At 35.8% G+C, this 13,666-nt stretch overlaps 1 protein-coding gene across 24 annotated transcripts in view; it reads left to right on the top strand.

The window, feature by feature from the left end:
* Nucleotides 1–13,666, top strand: part of LOC139079894 (uncharacterized) — a 613,636-nt gene that overhangs the window by 357,429 nt on the left and 242,541 nt on the right. For 21 of the 24 annotated variants that reach the window (XR_011533890.1, XR_011533904.1, XR_011533897.1 and 18 more), the window contains one exon: nucleotides 871–916. Coding sequence is in view for 4 of the 24 variants with exons in the window: in XM_070597550.1 (XP_070453651.1) it covers nucleotides 871–916 (46 nt within the window). In the remaining 20 variants the exon portion in view is untranslated. Of the gene's footprint in view, nucleotides 1–870; nucleotides 2,659–13,666 lie in introns of those variants that run through there. The other 3 variants (XR_011533906.1, XR_011533913.1, XR_011533912.1) reach the window with 1 other exon arrangement.

The raw sequence follows: 13,666 nt of genomic DNA on the forward strand, positions 1-13,666 counted from the left end.
CATTTATTCAGGCAGGAATATGATGCCTCAGCGAGAAGATGGAACTTGTCAAGAGCAGAATACACAATTCTGCTCTCTCCAATTATTTCCAATCTTGGAAGTTACAAAGAATTACATAACTTAATGCTGTGGGATGAGTATGAGACTGGCAGATGGAAATTCTACCCTGAGTTCTGTCATGAGCTAGCTATGTGGCCTTCCCTTCTTATCTGTAAAGTGAGGATGTTGGACCATTTGATTTTTAAATTGCCTTCTAATTCTAAGACTAATCCTGTTTTAATGATGGGCACTAGAATTTTCTTACGGTAATTCCCTATGCCAGGTAATATGTCTCTTAAATCTCTAGAACATAGGACTTGGTTTCACTCCAAGTGGATCTTATGATCATATAAGTTCACAAAATGGACTGCAATCTTAGTACCTATATTTCTAATAATCTCAAAAGATATTATTAAATCTAGAAGTGATTGTTTTGTAATTTTGTTGTTTTTTCGTTGTTATTTTGTTTCTTCTTAGCAATATGGCGTGATTTTCCTTTTTTCCTTTTCACCTTTACCAGCTGTCAATAGTGAAATTACCAAATTGGCTAATAGTTGTGAATAAGAGTCTTAATCACCACATCCATGCTCTACAGAGTACAAAAATGCTCAGGCCATGTGTAAAGTTTCTATTCTAATGCTTGTGTGCTCTGTGTCACCTTCAGTGTTGCCAGCCTCACGTATATTTGCAGGTGGAACAGCCAATGCCTTGCTACAATAAGTAGACCACCCCCCAGCAAATAGACCACTAACACTTGATTTGATAATTACCTTAAAACAGTCCTGTTATTTTATTATTCTCTATGTCATCCATTTTCTATTTCTTTTTTAGGATATCCTTGAAGATTAATCAGAGAACCTTTCATTCACCCATAAAGGTAGGAAAAAGAAAATTTTTCTGGTTATAAAATATGCTGTGTTTGTTTTAGCTATCTTTCAATGATTTACTCCTCTTGTTACATAGAGATAGAATTGATGTCGCTTATTCTGAATAACTGAAAAGTATATTATACCTACCTACTTGCTAAACTTGAAATCATCCAACACATAGTGTTTAATCAGTTTGAATTTTTCTTCCATGCTATTGCATACCATTATTACAGTTTATGTTTTACTGTACACAGGGTTTATTCTTTCTTTTACATTTTTGTGTTATCCCCTCCATAATTTTAGGGTAGCTTAATATTACCACATATCAGGAAGGTAATTTTATAATATATTCATTTATATATATCAATATATGTAATATAGTGTTAGAAGCTGAGATTCTCTTGTCTACCATTATTTCGTATTTTTGTTCCTATTTTAAACCTGTAATCTTTTGAGAAAAAACAAAGTAACCATAAGTGTAATTAGCTGTCAGTGATTTAGTAATATAAATGTTAATTTGGAAGAATTTGCTTCAGTATTAGCCTTACTTATTAAGAGTTCCAGAAAATGTGGCCCCTTTCTTGGCTACAATGTATGTGAAGATAAATTTAGAATTTCTAGTCTAGTAAATACTTCTCTGATAATAGCTTAATTGTAGCTATTTCAAACCAAATTGTTTAATTGTGGTGAATCATATGCAAATTGTTCAGATGTAGGTCAACTCCCACTCTCACATTCTAGCATCTTTTCTAATTCAGGACAAACTGCTCAATGCCTAAAAGAAGCAGAACAGTACAGATTAAAAGCAGGAGACAAAAAACAAAACAACAATAAAATAAAAACCAACAGTGGCGCAGGAGTCGGAAAGTTCCCATAAAAATGGCAAGGCAGATTGCATTTATTTATACCTTAGTTGATGATCCCTTTTGCCTGCTATGTGTCTGTAGATGTTAGTTTGCTCGCTGCTCATGGGATGTGTGGCTTGCCTGGCACATCATGGTTCCTCTAGGATGCTAAGTTTCCTCATCTGTAAAATACATGTACTAATATCATTCTTGTCTATTCATTGAACTGCAATGAGGATCCAGTAAGACAAGGAATGTAAAATGAATGTGTGACTCCTGTAATCCTATATGGAAAGAGCATGTTATTTTTAACAAGCTGGGTTAGTGACAGATGTGTGGGTCACACTCATGGGAAGGAATACCTGGGTAGCTCTGGCTGAGGCCAACTGAAATATATTGCAGTTGTAGAAGCTAAAGAAATCCTTCATTTTTCTAATTGTTGCATTATAGTTCTAACCAACTGTTGCCTTCGTGATGAAGCGTTGTATCATTTTCCGGTGAATGGCTGAGATTTTATGATTCCATTTCATTTCTGCATGTTGTCTACTATACTTTCAAAGAGAAATTTTTATTTCTAGTTACTACCGCATTGAAAAATGATAGAGCAGATTCATGAATTTGTTACATTTGTTGTCTTTTTTCTTTAGGTGACTCTTGCCGATGTTTTTGGTATATTGACAGAAAATAGTGAGCCTTGCTGGTTATTGATGAAAAACTATTATTTTGGTTTTAATTCTAATATAATTAGAATTCTGCCTTAATGTAACCATAATTCTTTTATCATTCTTCTTCCCTGGAATTTGATTGTTCAAGAATTTGAATTTATATTTTTACATAATTTATGATCGTCAACATTTTCTAAAATTTATTTTGAATTAAATTATTCATTCTGGATAATTATTGAAGAATTATTGAATCAAATTATAGAATTAAAAAGTAACAATGACTTTTCTAATTCTTAGAGTGGGGAAAAATAGATGGCATATGCTATGTACTTCTTCCAATATAAGTATCTTTGTGTTTGAATTATTTAAAATCATAAAAAATAGAGGGGCCGTCCCCATGACCGAGTGGTTAAGTTTGCAGGCTCCACTTCGGTGGCCCAGGGTTTCACCAGTTCAGATCCTGGGCACAGACCTAGCACTGCTCATTGAGCCGTGCTGAGGTGGTGTCCCATGTAGCAGAACTAGAAGGGCCTACAACTAGAAGATACAACTAGGTACTGGGTGGTTTTGGGGAGAAGAAGGAAAAAAAAAAAGATTGGCAACAGATGTTAGCTCAGTCCAAACTTTAAAAAAAAAAAAAAGAGTAAAACAAAAAAATAGAATTATACTAAATAGAAAGTAATATTTCCCTCAAAATTAGCCACTGCTAAAGTTTCGGTGTTTATTCTTCCAAATTCCTTCTTCATATACATAAACATCGAGATCAATATTTTGTGTACACTGTGCTTTCATACCATATGCATGATTCTGTTTTTTAAAATTTTAATTATGAACATCCTTCTGAGTCAAAATGCATTTTCTATTTCATCCTTTTTAATGACTGCATACTAGGCAAATTTTTTGATGTACCATGATTTATTTAATAGGCCCTCCAAACTTTTTTTTAAATAGTACCCTAAAATAGAATGAAAGAAGACATTCTTTAATTACACTTTTGGCAGGCATACAAAAGAATAATGCCCATTTGTACACTGAGTCAGGAAATTAAGGAGCAAAGAAAAAGTGTTACAGTAAAGAGGCATACAAAATATTATCAAGTAAGTGCACATAAATGGTCAGGGGAAGGAAAAGCTAATAATACAGATGTTCATGCAAAAGTGTTGTAGTTATGTAAAACTAAGATTATGCTAATTTCTTCAAGGTTCACCCCAAGTGATACCTCCTTCATAAGCATTCAAGGAGACTCTTGCCTTCATCCTCATTCTTATCAGTTGTCTTACATCTCCATAACACTTTGGGAAAAATTGACCTTATCATATGATGTCACATATAAAAATTCATTTTGCATGTATCTTTTTTCCCCTACAAGGCTGTTAACTCCTGGAGGGTAATGACTGTGTGTTATTCATCTTTGAACCTAACAGATGTAAAATCAACCTTCAGTTAAATTGGATTGAAGTGTGAGAAAAGAGAGTAATCAGGTAGCAATGTTTAATCTTACCAAAATTTTATAAGGTACCACTATCTGCCTCTCTATTGTCTCTGGAGTAAATTATCGTCAATTCTTCTGATCAATGAGACACAAATAAGATAAAGAAATGGTTTCTGATATACAGTGAAAATTATTTTAAATTGAACTTTAATGATTCTTTGTGGCAGTCATGCTCAAAATCATACCTACAAGTCAAGCATTTATTCAAAATGTCTAAGTTTATGAAAAAATACTTGTATGGTGTTGAACTTTCTTATATGGTACTTCATGTGGATCTAAAAGCATTTTGTCAGCTTTAAAGCATTATACACAAGCAAGACATTATTATTATTGTTAAGACGGTAGTAAAATGGTTCTGTGGATTAAGAATATGGATGGTTATTTACAAAATAGACGTAAAGTATTAAAAAAAATTCTTTATGTGAATTCTCTCAGAAGAAAGGGAGTATCATTTTCAGTACTTTGTATAAGTTGCTACTCACACCATTTAAATGAATCTTTGACATTGTCTCAACCAGCAAAAGTAGAATTATTAATAGTTCGAATTATACTTGAATGAATGCCTGGTTCTACGTTAGTCTGAATTCAATGGTAATGTAATTTTAAAACATCTGAACAGGTGTACCAATATCAGTTTCCATTGCAGAAAAATTGAGAATTAGTGGGTATAAAGGTCTCTTGAAACTGAATGTAATGCCTAGCACATGGTAATTTCTCTCCTCATCTGACTTGCATTAAGTCAACTGGTTCCAACTCTGATTTTACATGTTTTTCACTGGGCAAGTCAGTAAGAAGGGAAAACTCTTGACCAGTCTTTTCTAAAAATACATTTTTGAGCTTGTTGACCTTTTAAAACCCAGAGCGTGAAACTTAGTATTTCAAATGCATGCTTTTGCATTGTCTTTGTTCTCAAAGCTCTGCAGTCTTTGTTAGCTATTTGGCCAGGACTGCAAATGCAAGGACCTTCAAGACCCATACACACAACAGAAGTGAGTGCAACAAACCAACATCAGGCAGTAGAGAGTGGTGTGGACTTCTAAACAGATGATCATATGCTTAACATATGAGGCCTACTTCTACTCATTCCAGTCCAATTTTATAGTCATTTGTATATTCCAGTGGCCATAACTTCTGAAGGTAGAGGGAGTTTAATATTGGAATTTTTATGTGAAATCTCATGGTTTTTGAACATTGGCTCACATTTTTAAAATTGAGAAAACAACAAACCTTGTAAAGGAGTCAGGACATGCCTTAGGTAGGTAATTTGTTACCTTTGCGTAGATACTGTGTAAATATTTTCCCAATCAATGAATGAGTCATGGACCTCTATAAGAATTGGGAAATTAAAGAACACTCTAAGCTTTGTTCTCCCTTGTCCAGTAGAAGTTTCTTAGAATATTTGAGGAAGGACCATCGTCAGAGCAACAAATGTGGAGACCTACAGTTAAACCTTTTCAGTCTGTCTCTGAGTTCCAGAAGCCAGAAAGACCAGAAAGGGGAGAGCAAGAGTGAACCAAGTAAACTAAGAAAGTATTGTTAAAATGTATTATGATATGCAAAAGAATGATGGCTAAGAAACATCATTTTTGGACACATTTTTATCTGACCCCCAACTTACCTTATGCTACTAATTTGTTACTGTCTTTTATTTGAGCTTTCTGCAAATCTTTAGTCTTTTATTCACCTTAAAAGGAAGTGAAGAATAAAGATAATGGATTAAAAGGAAGTCAAATGCATGGGGGACGACAAAAATTAAAGATGCAGATCCTGTCACATAATCATTACTGAGTAAACAAAGATCCAATGGACCCTGGTTTGTTTTCCATTCTGACCTAAGATTTACTTCCTTTTTGAGATCTCTCCTGCTTTCCTTCTGGACAGACTCACCCTTCCCTCTTCCCTGTCAGTCCTTTGTTATACTACCACATATTTCACTGTACTTAATGTACTTAATCTATTTACTTACAGTTGCTCACGTGTCTCTCCTCCCAAGTACACCTTGAGACCAGAAATAATACCTTTAAAACTTTTTTGGGGAAACAATCATAAACCAGTAGAAAATTTGCAAGTGCAGTGCAAAGAACCATTTGAAAGTAATTTGCCAAGCAAATGCCCCATTACCCTCAACTACGTTAGGGCATGTCTCCTTACAAACAAGGACATTTTCCACATAACCACAATGAATTCATCAATATCAGGCTCTGAGGACTGAATTATGCCCCCCGATACCAATGTTGAAGCCCTAATCCCCAATGTAATGGTATTTGGAGAAAGAGCCTTTGGGAACTAAGAAAGTTTGATGACATCATGAGGATGGAGCCCACATGGTAGGATTAGTGCCATTATGAGAAGAGACACCAGAAAGCTTGCTTCCTTTCTCTCTCTCCCTGCCTTGTGAGGACACAAGCAAGGAAGAGAGTTCTCACCAAGGAATGGAATTGACTAGCACCTTGATTTGGACTTCTCAGCCTCCAAATCTGTGAGAAATAAATTCCTGTTGCTTAAACCACCCAGTCTATGATATGTTGTTATGGAAGCCGAGCTGACTGATTCTTCAGGAAATTAACATTGATACATTGCTACCATCTAATTCTCAGATCCCATTCAAGTTTCATCAGTTGTCCAAATAAACTCCAACTACTGTCCTTTGGAGTGTAAGAGTGTTTCCAAATGATGTGCCTCATTCAGCAGTCACATTTTATTAGTCTCTGTAATGAGTGTGGAAAAGTCCCACAGCCTTTCCTTGATTTTCATGACCCTGATACTTTTAAAGATTTCATTCCAGCTGTTTTGCAAGAAAGGCCTTTAATTTGGATTTGTCTGATGCAGGGACTATATTTTATGCAAGTTTGGATCCTAGGATCTAGGACAGTGTCTGGCATATAGATGATGTTCAATAAATGCTAGCTGGGAAATGAATTAGTGATTAAATACCTCTTCTGGGAAACTCTGAATCACTTGAGTAATGCTAATAACAACTATTTCAAAACTTTAAAGAGAAAAATGTAAAAACATGTGCAAAATAGGGGGAAAAACCCAACTCTGGTGTCTTCCTGTAGTGGTATTGAGGTCTGTTCTTTAATTCACTTAGTGAGCATGCATACACTAGCCACTCTGCAAAGTGAGACTAATTTCTTTAGAGAGGGCTTCTCAAAGTGTGGTCTGTGGAATGTTTCCAGTTGACACACTGTTTCTGGTTCATGATGACATAAGTAGAGAAACTAGGAATAAGCATTTAGAAACCTTTTTAGCATTTTGACAAAGTGATTCTGTTTCTGCTGAATCTAATAATTCTAAAATGTTGTATTAAATATGTTTTATTTGCCTTTTTTATTCCATCTATCTAGTAATTTATGTACATTGTATTTCCCATAATTATTGATTCACAATGGATTAGAAATTAAAAATCTGGTCATTTACCACAATTTTTGGTCATTCCCATCAGAGTAGAGTGGGACAAATGTGAGTTAAAATATGGTGGGATTTGACCTGGAACCTGAAGAATGTATTGGATCTTTCTAATTTATAAAGAAATTGTTGTTGTTAGTGCTGTCAAGTAAAGTCCGACTCCCAGCGACCCTGTGTACAGCAGAGCAGAACCTGCCCAATATTTTTTTGCACCATCTTCTCACCTTCTTGCACTATGTCAGACAATGCTCCACTGCTATTCATAGGGTTTTCATGGCCAATTTTTTCAGAAGTGGGTGGCCAGGTCCTTCTTCCTAGTCTGTCTAATCTGGAAGCTCTGCTGAAACCTGTCCACCGTGGATAACCCCGCTGGCATTTGAAATACCAGTGGAAAAGCTTTCAGCATCATAGCAACACACAGCCACCATAGTACGACAACCGACAGACAAGTGGTGTGGTTCCCTGATCAGGAAACAAACCCAGGCCACAGCGGTGAGAGCCCTGAATCTTAACCACTAGACTACCAGGGCTAACCTTATAAAGTAGAGAAATGGGCAATTCAGGCATAGCAAAGTTTAAGAGTATGCATATATGTGTGCCTGTGTGCCATTGTATTCATGCTTTTGTGTATGGGGTGGATATCAAAAGACAAGAACTTTAAAAGATGCTAAGAGCTCATGATTCCAACACTGGATGATAGCAACTCCTCCCGCATCTGATTTCATTGCATCCCAAATCATTGATTCCAGTAGTATTCCCCTCTATAGAACATTCTCTTGTTCTCCCTTTCCTTTCTGAATTCATTCTCTCTCTCAACCACCAGAAACCTAGAATTCTCATTGCTGATAAAAATGCTAATAAGTTTCTCTGACCAAGAACGTGTCCAGTGCTGCTATTACCGCTTCTAGATGACAGAGCCTAGGCACAGATTTCCAAATATTTAGATGAAGAGAGAAGAGATGTAGATAGAAAAGAGGAAAAATGTTGAGAGAAAGAATAGAGGGACCATAAGAAATAATGATATGGGAAAAAGAAAACCTGAAAGGAAGGAAATAAATGATTGCATTAAGTTTAATTTACATTGGCAACTTTCAATCTCAGTAACCTTCAATTCAGTTTAAAACATATTTATTAAGTAAGTGTCATGGACCAGACACTGGACTCGGGAAATAAAAAGAATAATAAGACACAAGAACTTGCCCTAGAGTGACCACAGTGTTTTGGGTAAGACAGATAAGCAAATGCGATTTCAGTGTAGTGATTGGGACGTTCATTGGGGTATTTGCAGGTACCCCAGTGGAGAGGTGGTAGACATACCTCTCAGGTTTCTCAGAGGAGATGATGCCCAGGAAGGGTCTGGATGAAAACTAAGCTAAATTGAAAAAGCAAGATGGTGAAAGAGCACAGCTTGATGATCAGCGTTCAATCCAGGAGCTGGCACGGTGTTGGTGCTTAATAAATATTTGTTGAATGAATGAACAACTTCATTAGTTAGAATTAGCTGACAAACTAGAGGTAAAGGCAACTTTAGGAAGGAAGGAAGAGGCAGGGGCATGGAAGCATAAAACAGCAATGGTGAGGAGCGGGAGGGGTAAGATCTGCAGTCCTCCCTAGTGGAGAAAAATTGTGTGACAGGGAGAGGTGAGTTGAGAATGGAGACGTTCAGTAGAAGCCAGGTTATGGAGACGTTTCTTGGGAATACGAAGCCCCCAGGCTTTGTCCATGGGTAACAGGAATGTGACATTGTGAGATTTGAATTGCTGTTTGACCGGAAATGACTAAGTGCAGAGGAGACAGGACAGACGTAGTGGTACTACTTAGGAGACCATTTCACTAGTCGTAGCAAGAACAGACAAAGACCTAACAGAGCAATAGAGGAAGGGATGGAGAATGGCGGACGGGCATTAGTGTACAGATTCAGGAGTCATTTGAGAAGCAGAATCAGTGGAGCTTTCACTTATTTAATGGATAGTGGAAGGGGAGGGGTAAGTCACAGTGTGAAGACAAAGGATGAAAACTGGGACAATTCCCATATTTGTGATTTGGGCTCCTGGATGGATGATGATATCCTAAATGGAGCTAACGTGTATGAGAGGATAAATAAGCTGTTGGAAAGTAGAAAGAGACATAAAAAGGAATCCAGTTTTAGACAGAAGAGGGAAGGTCAAAACTGGAGAAATGTCTGTATATATTTTTGTATGGGTGTATATGTAATATTGCAGGTATGCATATATAGCAAGGGTTCAATGTGTCAACTCTGCTGCACAGAGTCATATAAAAGCTTTACTTTCTCATTAACTTATTGCTGTCAAATTAACTTATTGCTTGAATATATCATTTGAAACTCTAATAATTCATTCCATATTTCAAAATGTACCACAGACAGAGAAAAATGCTGTAGCTTAAAACTGATTCCAGACTTGTGAAAACATCATGCGTCTCTACTACCAAAGCAAAAGGGGAAACCGTGCCAATTACATGCCTGAACCTGTTTCGGTTTCAATTACCTGGATTATTGAGGCAGAAACAACCGTTGTGCCTAATTTACCCTTATAATTGCCTTAGTTCTCTGCTTTGCCTTGCTCGTGGGCATATTTCCATGTTATACTATTATTAGAAAGGCAAATTCACTTCCTTTTTTGGTGGTTCCAGAAGAAACACTTAAAATATTCTTTACAATTCAGAGAATTAACATTTTATAAGCCTTTGTATTTAAAGAGTAATATACTAAGCAGAGGGAAGACAGTAAACCAGTAATCACTTTGTAGTCATCTTGCGATGACTCTTACTCCTTTTTACATAAAACCTCAGTGAATCAGCCTTATCAGGAGTGACCTTTGAGCACCTCCTGATTTAAGGTATCCAAAGAAACCAAATATATGAACTCTCCATATATTTGACTCAGTGTTGTAAAGGTTAGGTCTTCTGGTAACTCATGCACTTGCGGTGAAACTCAAAATGGGTTAGTCAGTGGGAAGAGAAGACCTACCCCCCCAGTCTCCCAGCTACAAATTCAGCTTTTCTATACAGCAGTCTAAAACCTAAGAATTTCAACTAAATGGAGACATTAACAGCACGGCCATCATCATATCCCTAATATTTCACCCGTAATGCCCGCTCAGTAGTTTTTTTCAATGCAGTTAATGGGAAAACCAGAATGGTAAGGTAGTGCATAAATAAATTATGATTTTCACAAATTACCTTTTTGGATTATCTTTTATACAAGAGGTAGACAAGATTTATGTGATGTCACTTCTTTTGTCCTGCAGACAGTCAGTGAAAATGGATGTCAAGTTTTAGTAGTCGGTTTTGCTTAACTTTCTAAAATATGTAGAATCCAAAATACATAAATCTAAGTTGAGTGTTTTAAAACTCACTTAGAAATATGTAACTTGATATTTAATTTAAATTCATAAAGTGTGTAGGTAGCCTCCCTCATTTATTTTCATCTATCCAAGTGTTCATTCATTTGTGGATTTTATCAATGAGTATTGAGCATACACTAGGGAGTAGGCACTGTACAAAGCTTTGGAGACTCATAGGCATAAGTCAGATCGTCTGTCCTCAGAAGGATGCAATACAGATCTAAAAGCACAAGAGGACGGACTTTTAGCCCTAATCTGACCCAAAAGGCTCAGGTATGGTTTCCCAGAGGAGAGGATCTGAATATGGAGATTTGAAGAGTCAGACAGATTGACAAGATGGATAAGGGAGTTCCAGGTACCCTAAACAAATATTGATGGCAGGAAAAACACACTTGAGGAATAGCAGTATGGTGCTTGGAATGCAGAGAGCAAAAGGGAGAGGGCAAGACAAGTAGGCATGTGCCGGATCACGAGAGTTTGAATGCAATGCTAATAACTTTGGATTAAATTCGGAAGATAGTGAAGAACAAACGAATACATTTAAAGAATGGGCATTCACTGACAGATTTCCATATTACAACAATCCCTGGAGGTTTTTGCAACTGTGAAAACTAAGTAAATTGATCAAACAAGAGAGATCAAGAAAGGAGAGTGATCAATAAAGAGAAGAGTGAGAAGAAGGTACAGTTGTATAGGTTTTCAAGAGATATTTTAGCTATCAAATTGACAAAACTTCACCATTTGGTGTGTGGGAGGTTAGCACAAGCTGGAAATCTTAGATGAGTCCCCAAGTTTGCAAGGAGGCTGGGTAGATGAAAGCACCATTAACTGACTCCAAAGAACAAGCTTGGGGGAAAGATGATGCATTGATGATGAGAGGTTGATGTATTCTGTGATGGAAGCAGACTATTGAATTGATAAAACTGGCCCTTGAGAGAGAAATGTAGCTAGAGTTAGTGGTTTGGGTATAATCAGTATAACGATGTAGGTGGAAGTTAATTTATTGATGTAAATGGGATAGTCCGGCAGTATATTTATGGCAAGAAGTGAACATCGCTTGAAACAATGATGAGCAGTAGATGACATGAAATTATAAATGCAGGACTGACGTGACAAAAGTTTCACCTATAATCTTAATGTCTTTGAATATTATTGTGGGATGACTTCTTTAATAGATGCCTTGTATTTTGAAAGACAAAGAGCCGAAGTCTAGGAAAATTCTTTCCAAAATAAAAGGAAGAGCTCTCAAATCTTAATATTTGTTCCATTTCTGTAAATCTTATTTTTAAACAATCCACTTTATATTTTGACTCCCGTGTTCAAACCCGTCCTGTTAGTATGAGAGCACAAAAACATGACCAAAGGTTGCTTAGCAGTCAGGATCCCACTTCTTCTTACCAGATTTTTGGTTTTTTATAATTTTATAGCACTCAACTTGTTGAAGAAGAGCAACCTTCTCCAAGAGTGAAGTTTTCAGTGATCTAACTCACTCAGCCATGGCAATGTTTTCCTGCATTAGCTCATCAGAAAGAATGCCAATGACATAAAAATAAATGGGAGCAAAAATAAATTAAATATTTGACCTTAATAACATATTGCTCAACTCCTATTTTGTTTAATGTCACCTTCACATGAATTAGCCTAATCAAAAAGAGTGATTTCATTTTCTACACTGTAAAACAGAGTTACAGAAAGGTTAAATGACCACAGAAAGAAATGTAGGCTGAGGAGGCACTTTTTTCTTTGAGAATTAAATAGATTTTAGGCAGCTATTAATCTTATAAAATGTATTTTAGGCCAATATTTTAGTCAAGCTAATATTCTACTTTTAATTAGACCTATACACATTAGTGAGATCTCTGTGAGACAACACGAGGTTGAATGCCATAAAGATGAATCAATTCCATAGACTTGAAATTTTTTAGGATTCATTATTACTCAGATTTAACTATATTTCATCATCATCTAGAGATTATTTAAGTGAATCGATGAAATTTTATCACAACTAGAGATAAAACCTAATTACTTAATTTGATAATAGCTTTTTTCTAATTTGCTGAAAATTGTCTCATTTTCATCATATTATCATAATTGTCATTTTAAAAAATGTATATTGAGCCATGTTCAAGTTGTTAATAAATAGATAAAGCCTCTTTTATAACAATTTGTATTCATATTCAAAAACTGAATTTTTTTTTAGAAATTTAGGTCACAAACAAAAATAATATATCGTCATTTAAGATAATTTGAAGACCAGTCATTACTCATGAGCACCTTGGATGGGGTGATCCTTTATCAGCCCAAATTCTCACTTCTCATTCCCTTTCCTACCCATCCCTCTTCTTTCTCTGGCGAAGTATTTTCTTGAACAGACAGAGCCACAGATAGCCCTGACCCTGTGTATGGTCAATAAATATCAAGAGAATTTGGAATGCTTCCAAAAGAGAAATCTTTTTTAACAGTCTAAAGGAAGAGATTAAAAACAAAAACAAAAATAACACTCCACTCCTAGATTCTAAACTGTGATATGTTCGTTGTGAGAGTGTGACTTTGAGAATTGCAAGAAGAAAGGGCAGGGGGGAGGGGAAGGTGGAGCAGTGTGGTTGTTCAAACGAATGTTGAAGAATTATGTCATCCAAGACTGGTATTTTCATGAGTTTCTTGATGCAATATCTAATTAAAATTAGTGTTTGCTTACTTTAATATTGCTTCAATCTACTTTTAGCAAGAGGCTTGTATCCAGTTTTATGTAATATATCTTTAATTAAGTATCTAAAAATAAGTCACTCCTTAAATTTAACTGCTATCATATTTTCCCAGCTTAGATTTACATGAGCAAAAAAGAAGTTAGTATTTTTAGCCTCAACAACTTGTTGCAATATAAAAGTTTTTGTCATCTTAGGTTTAAAATAAGGAATTCATGTATTAATAAAGGAGATAAAAAAATTTTAGAAATATTTTTACAGTAAACTGCATTAAAAAT

Source organism: Equus przewalskii, chromosome 27, assembly GCF_037783145.1.
Source record: "Equus przewalskii isolate Varuska chromosome 27, EquPr2, whole genome shotgun sequence".
In the NCBI taxonomy this organism is placed as follows: Eukaryota; Metazoa; Chordata; class Mammalia; order Perissodactyla; family Equidae; genus Equus; species Equus przewalskii.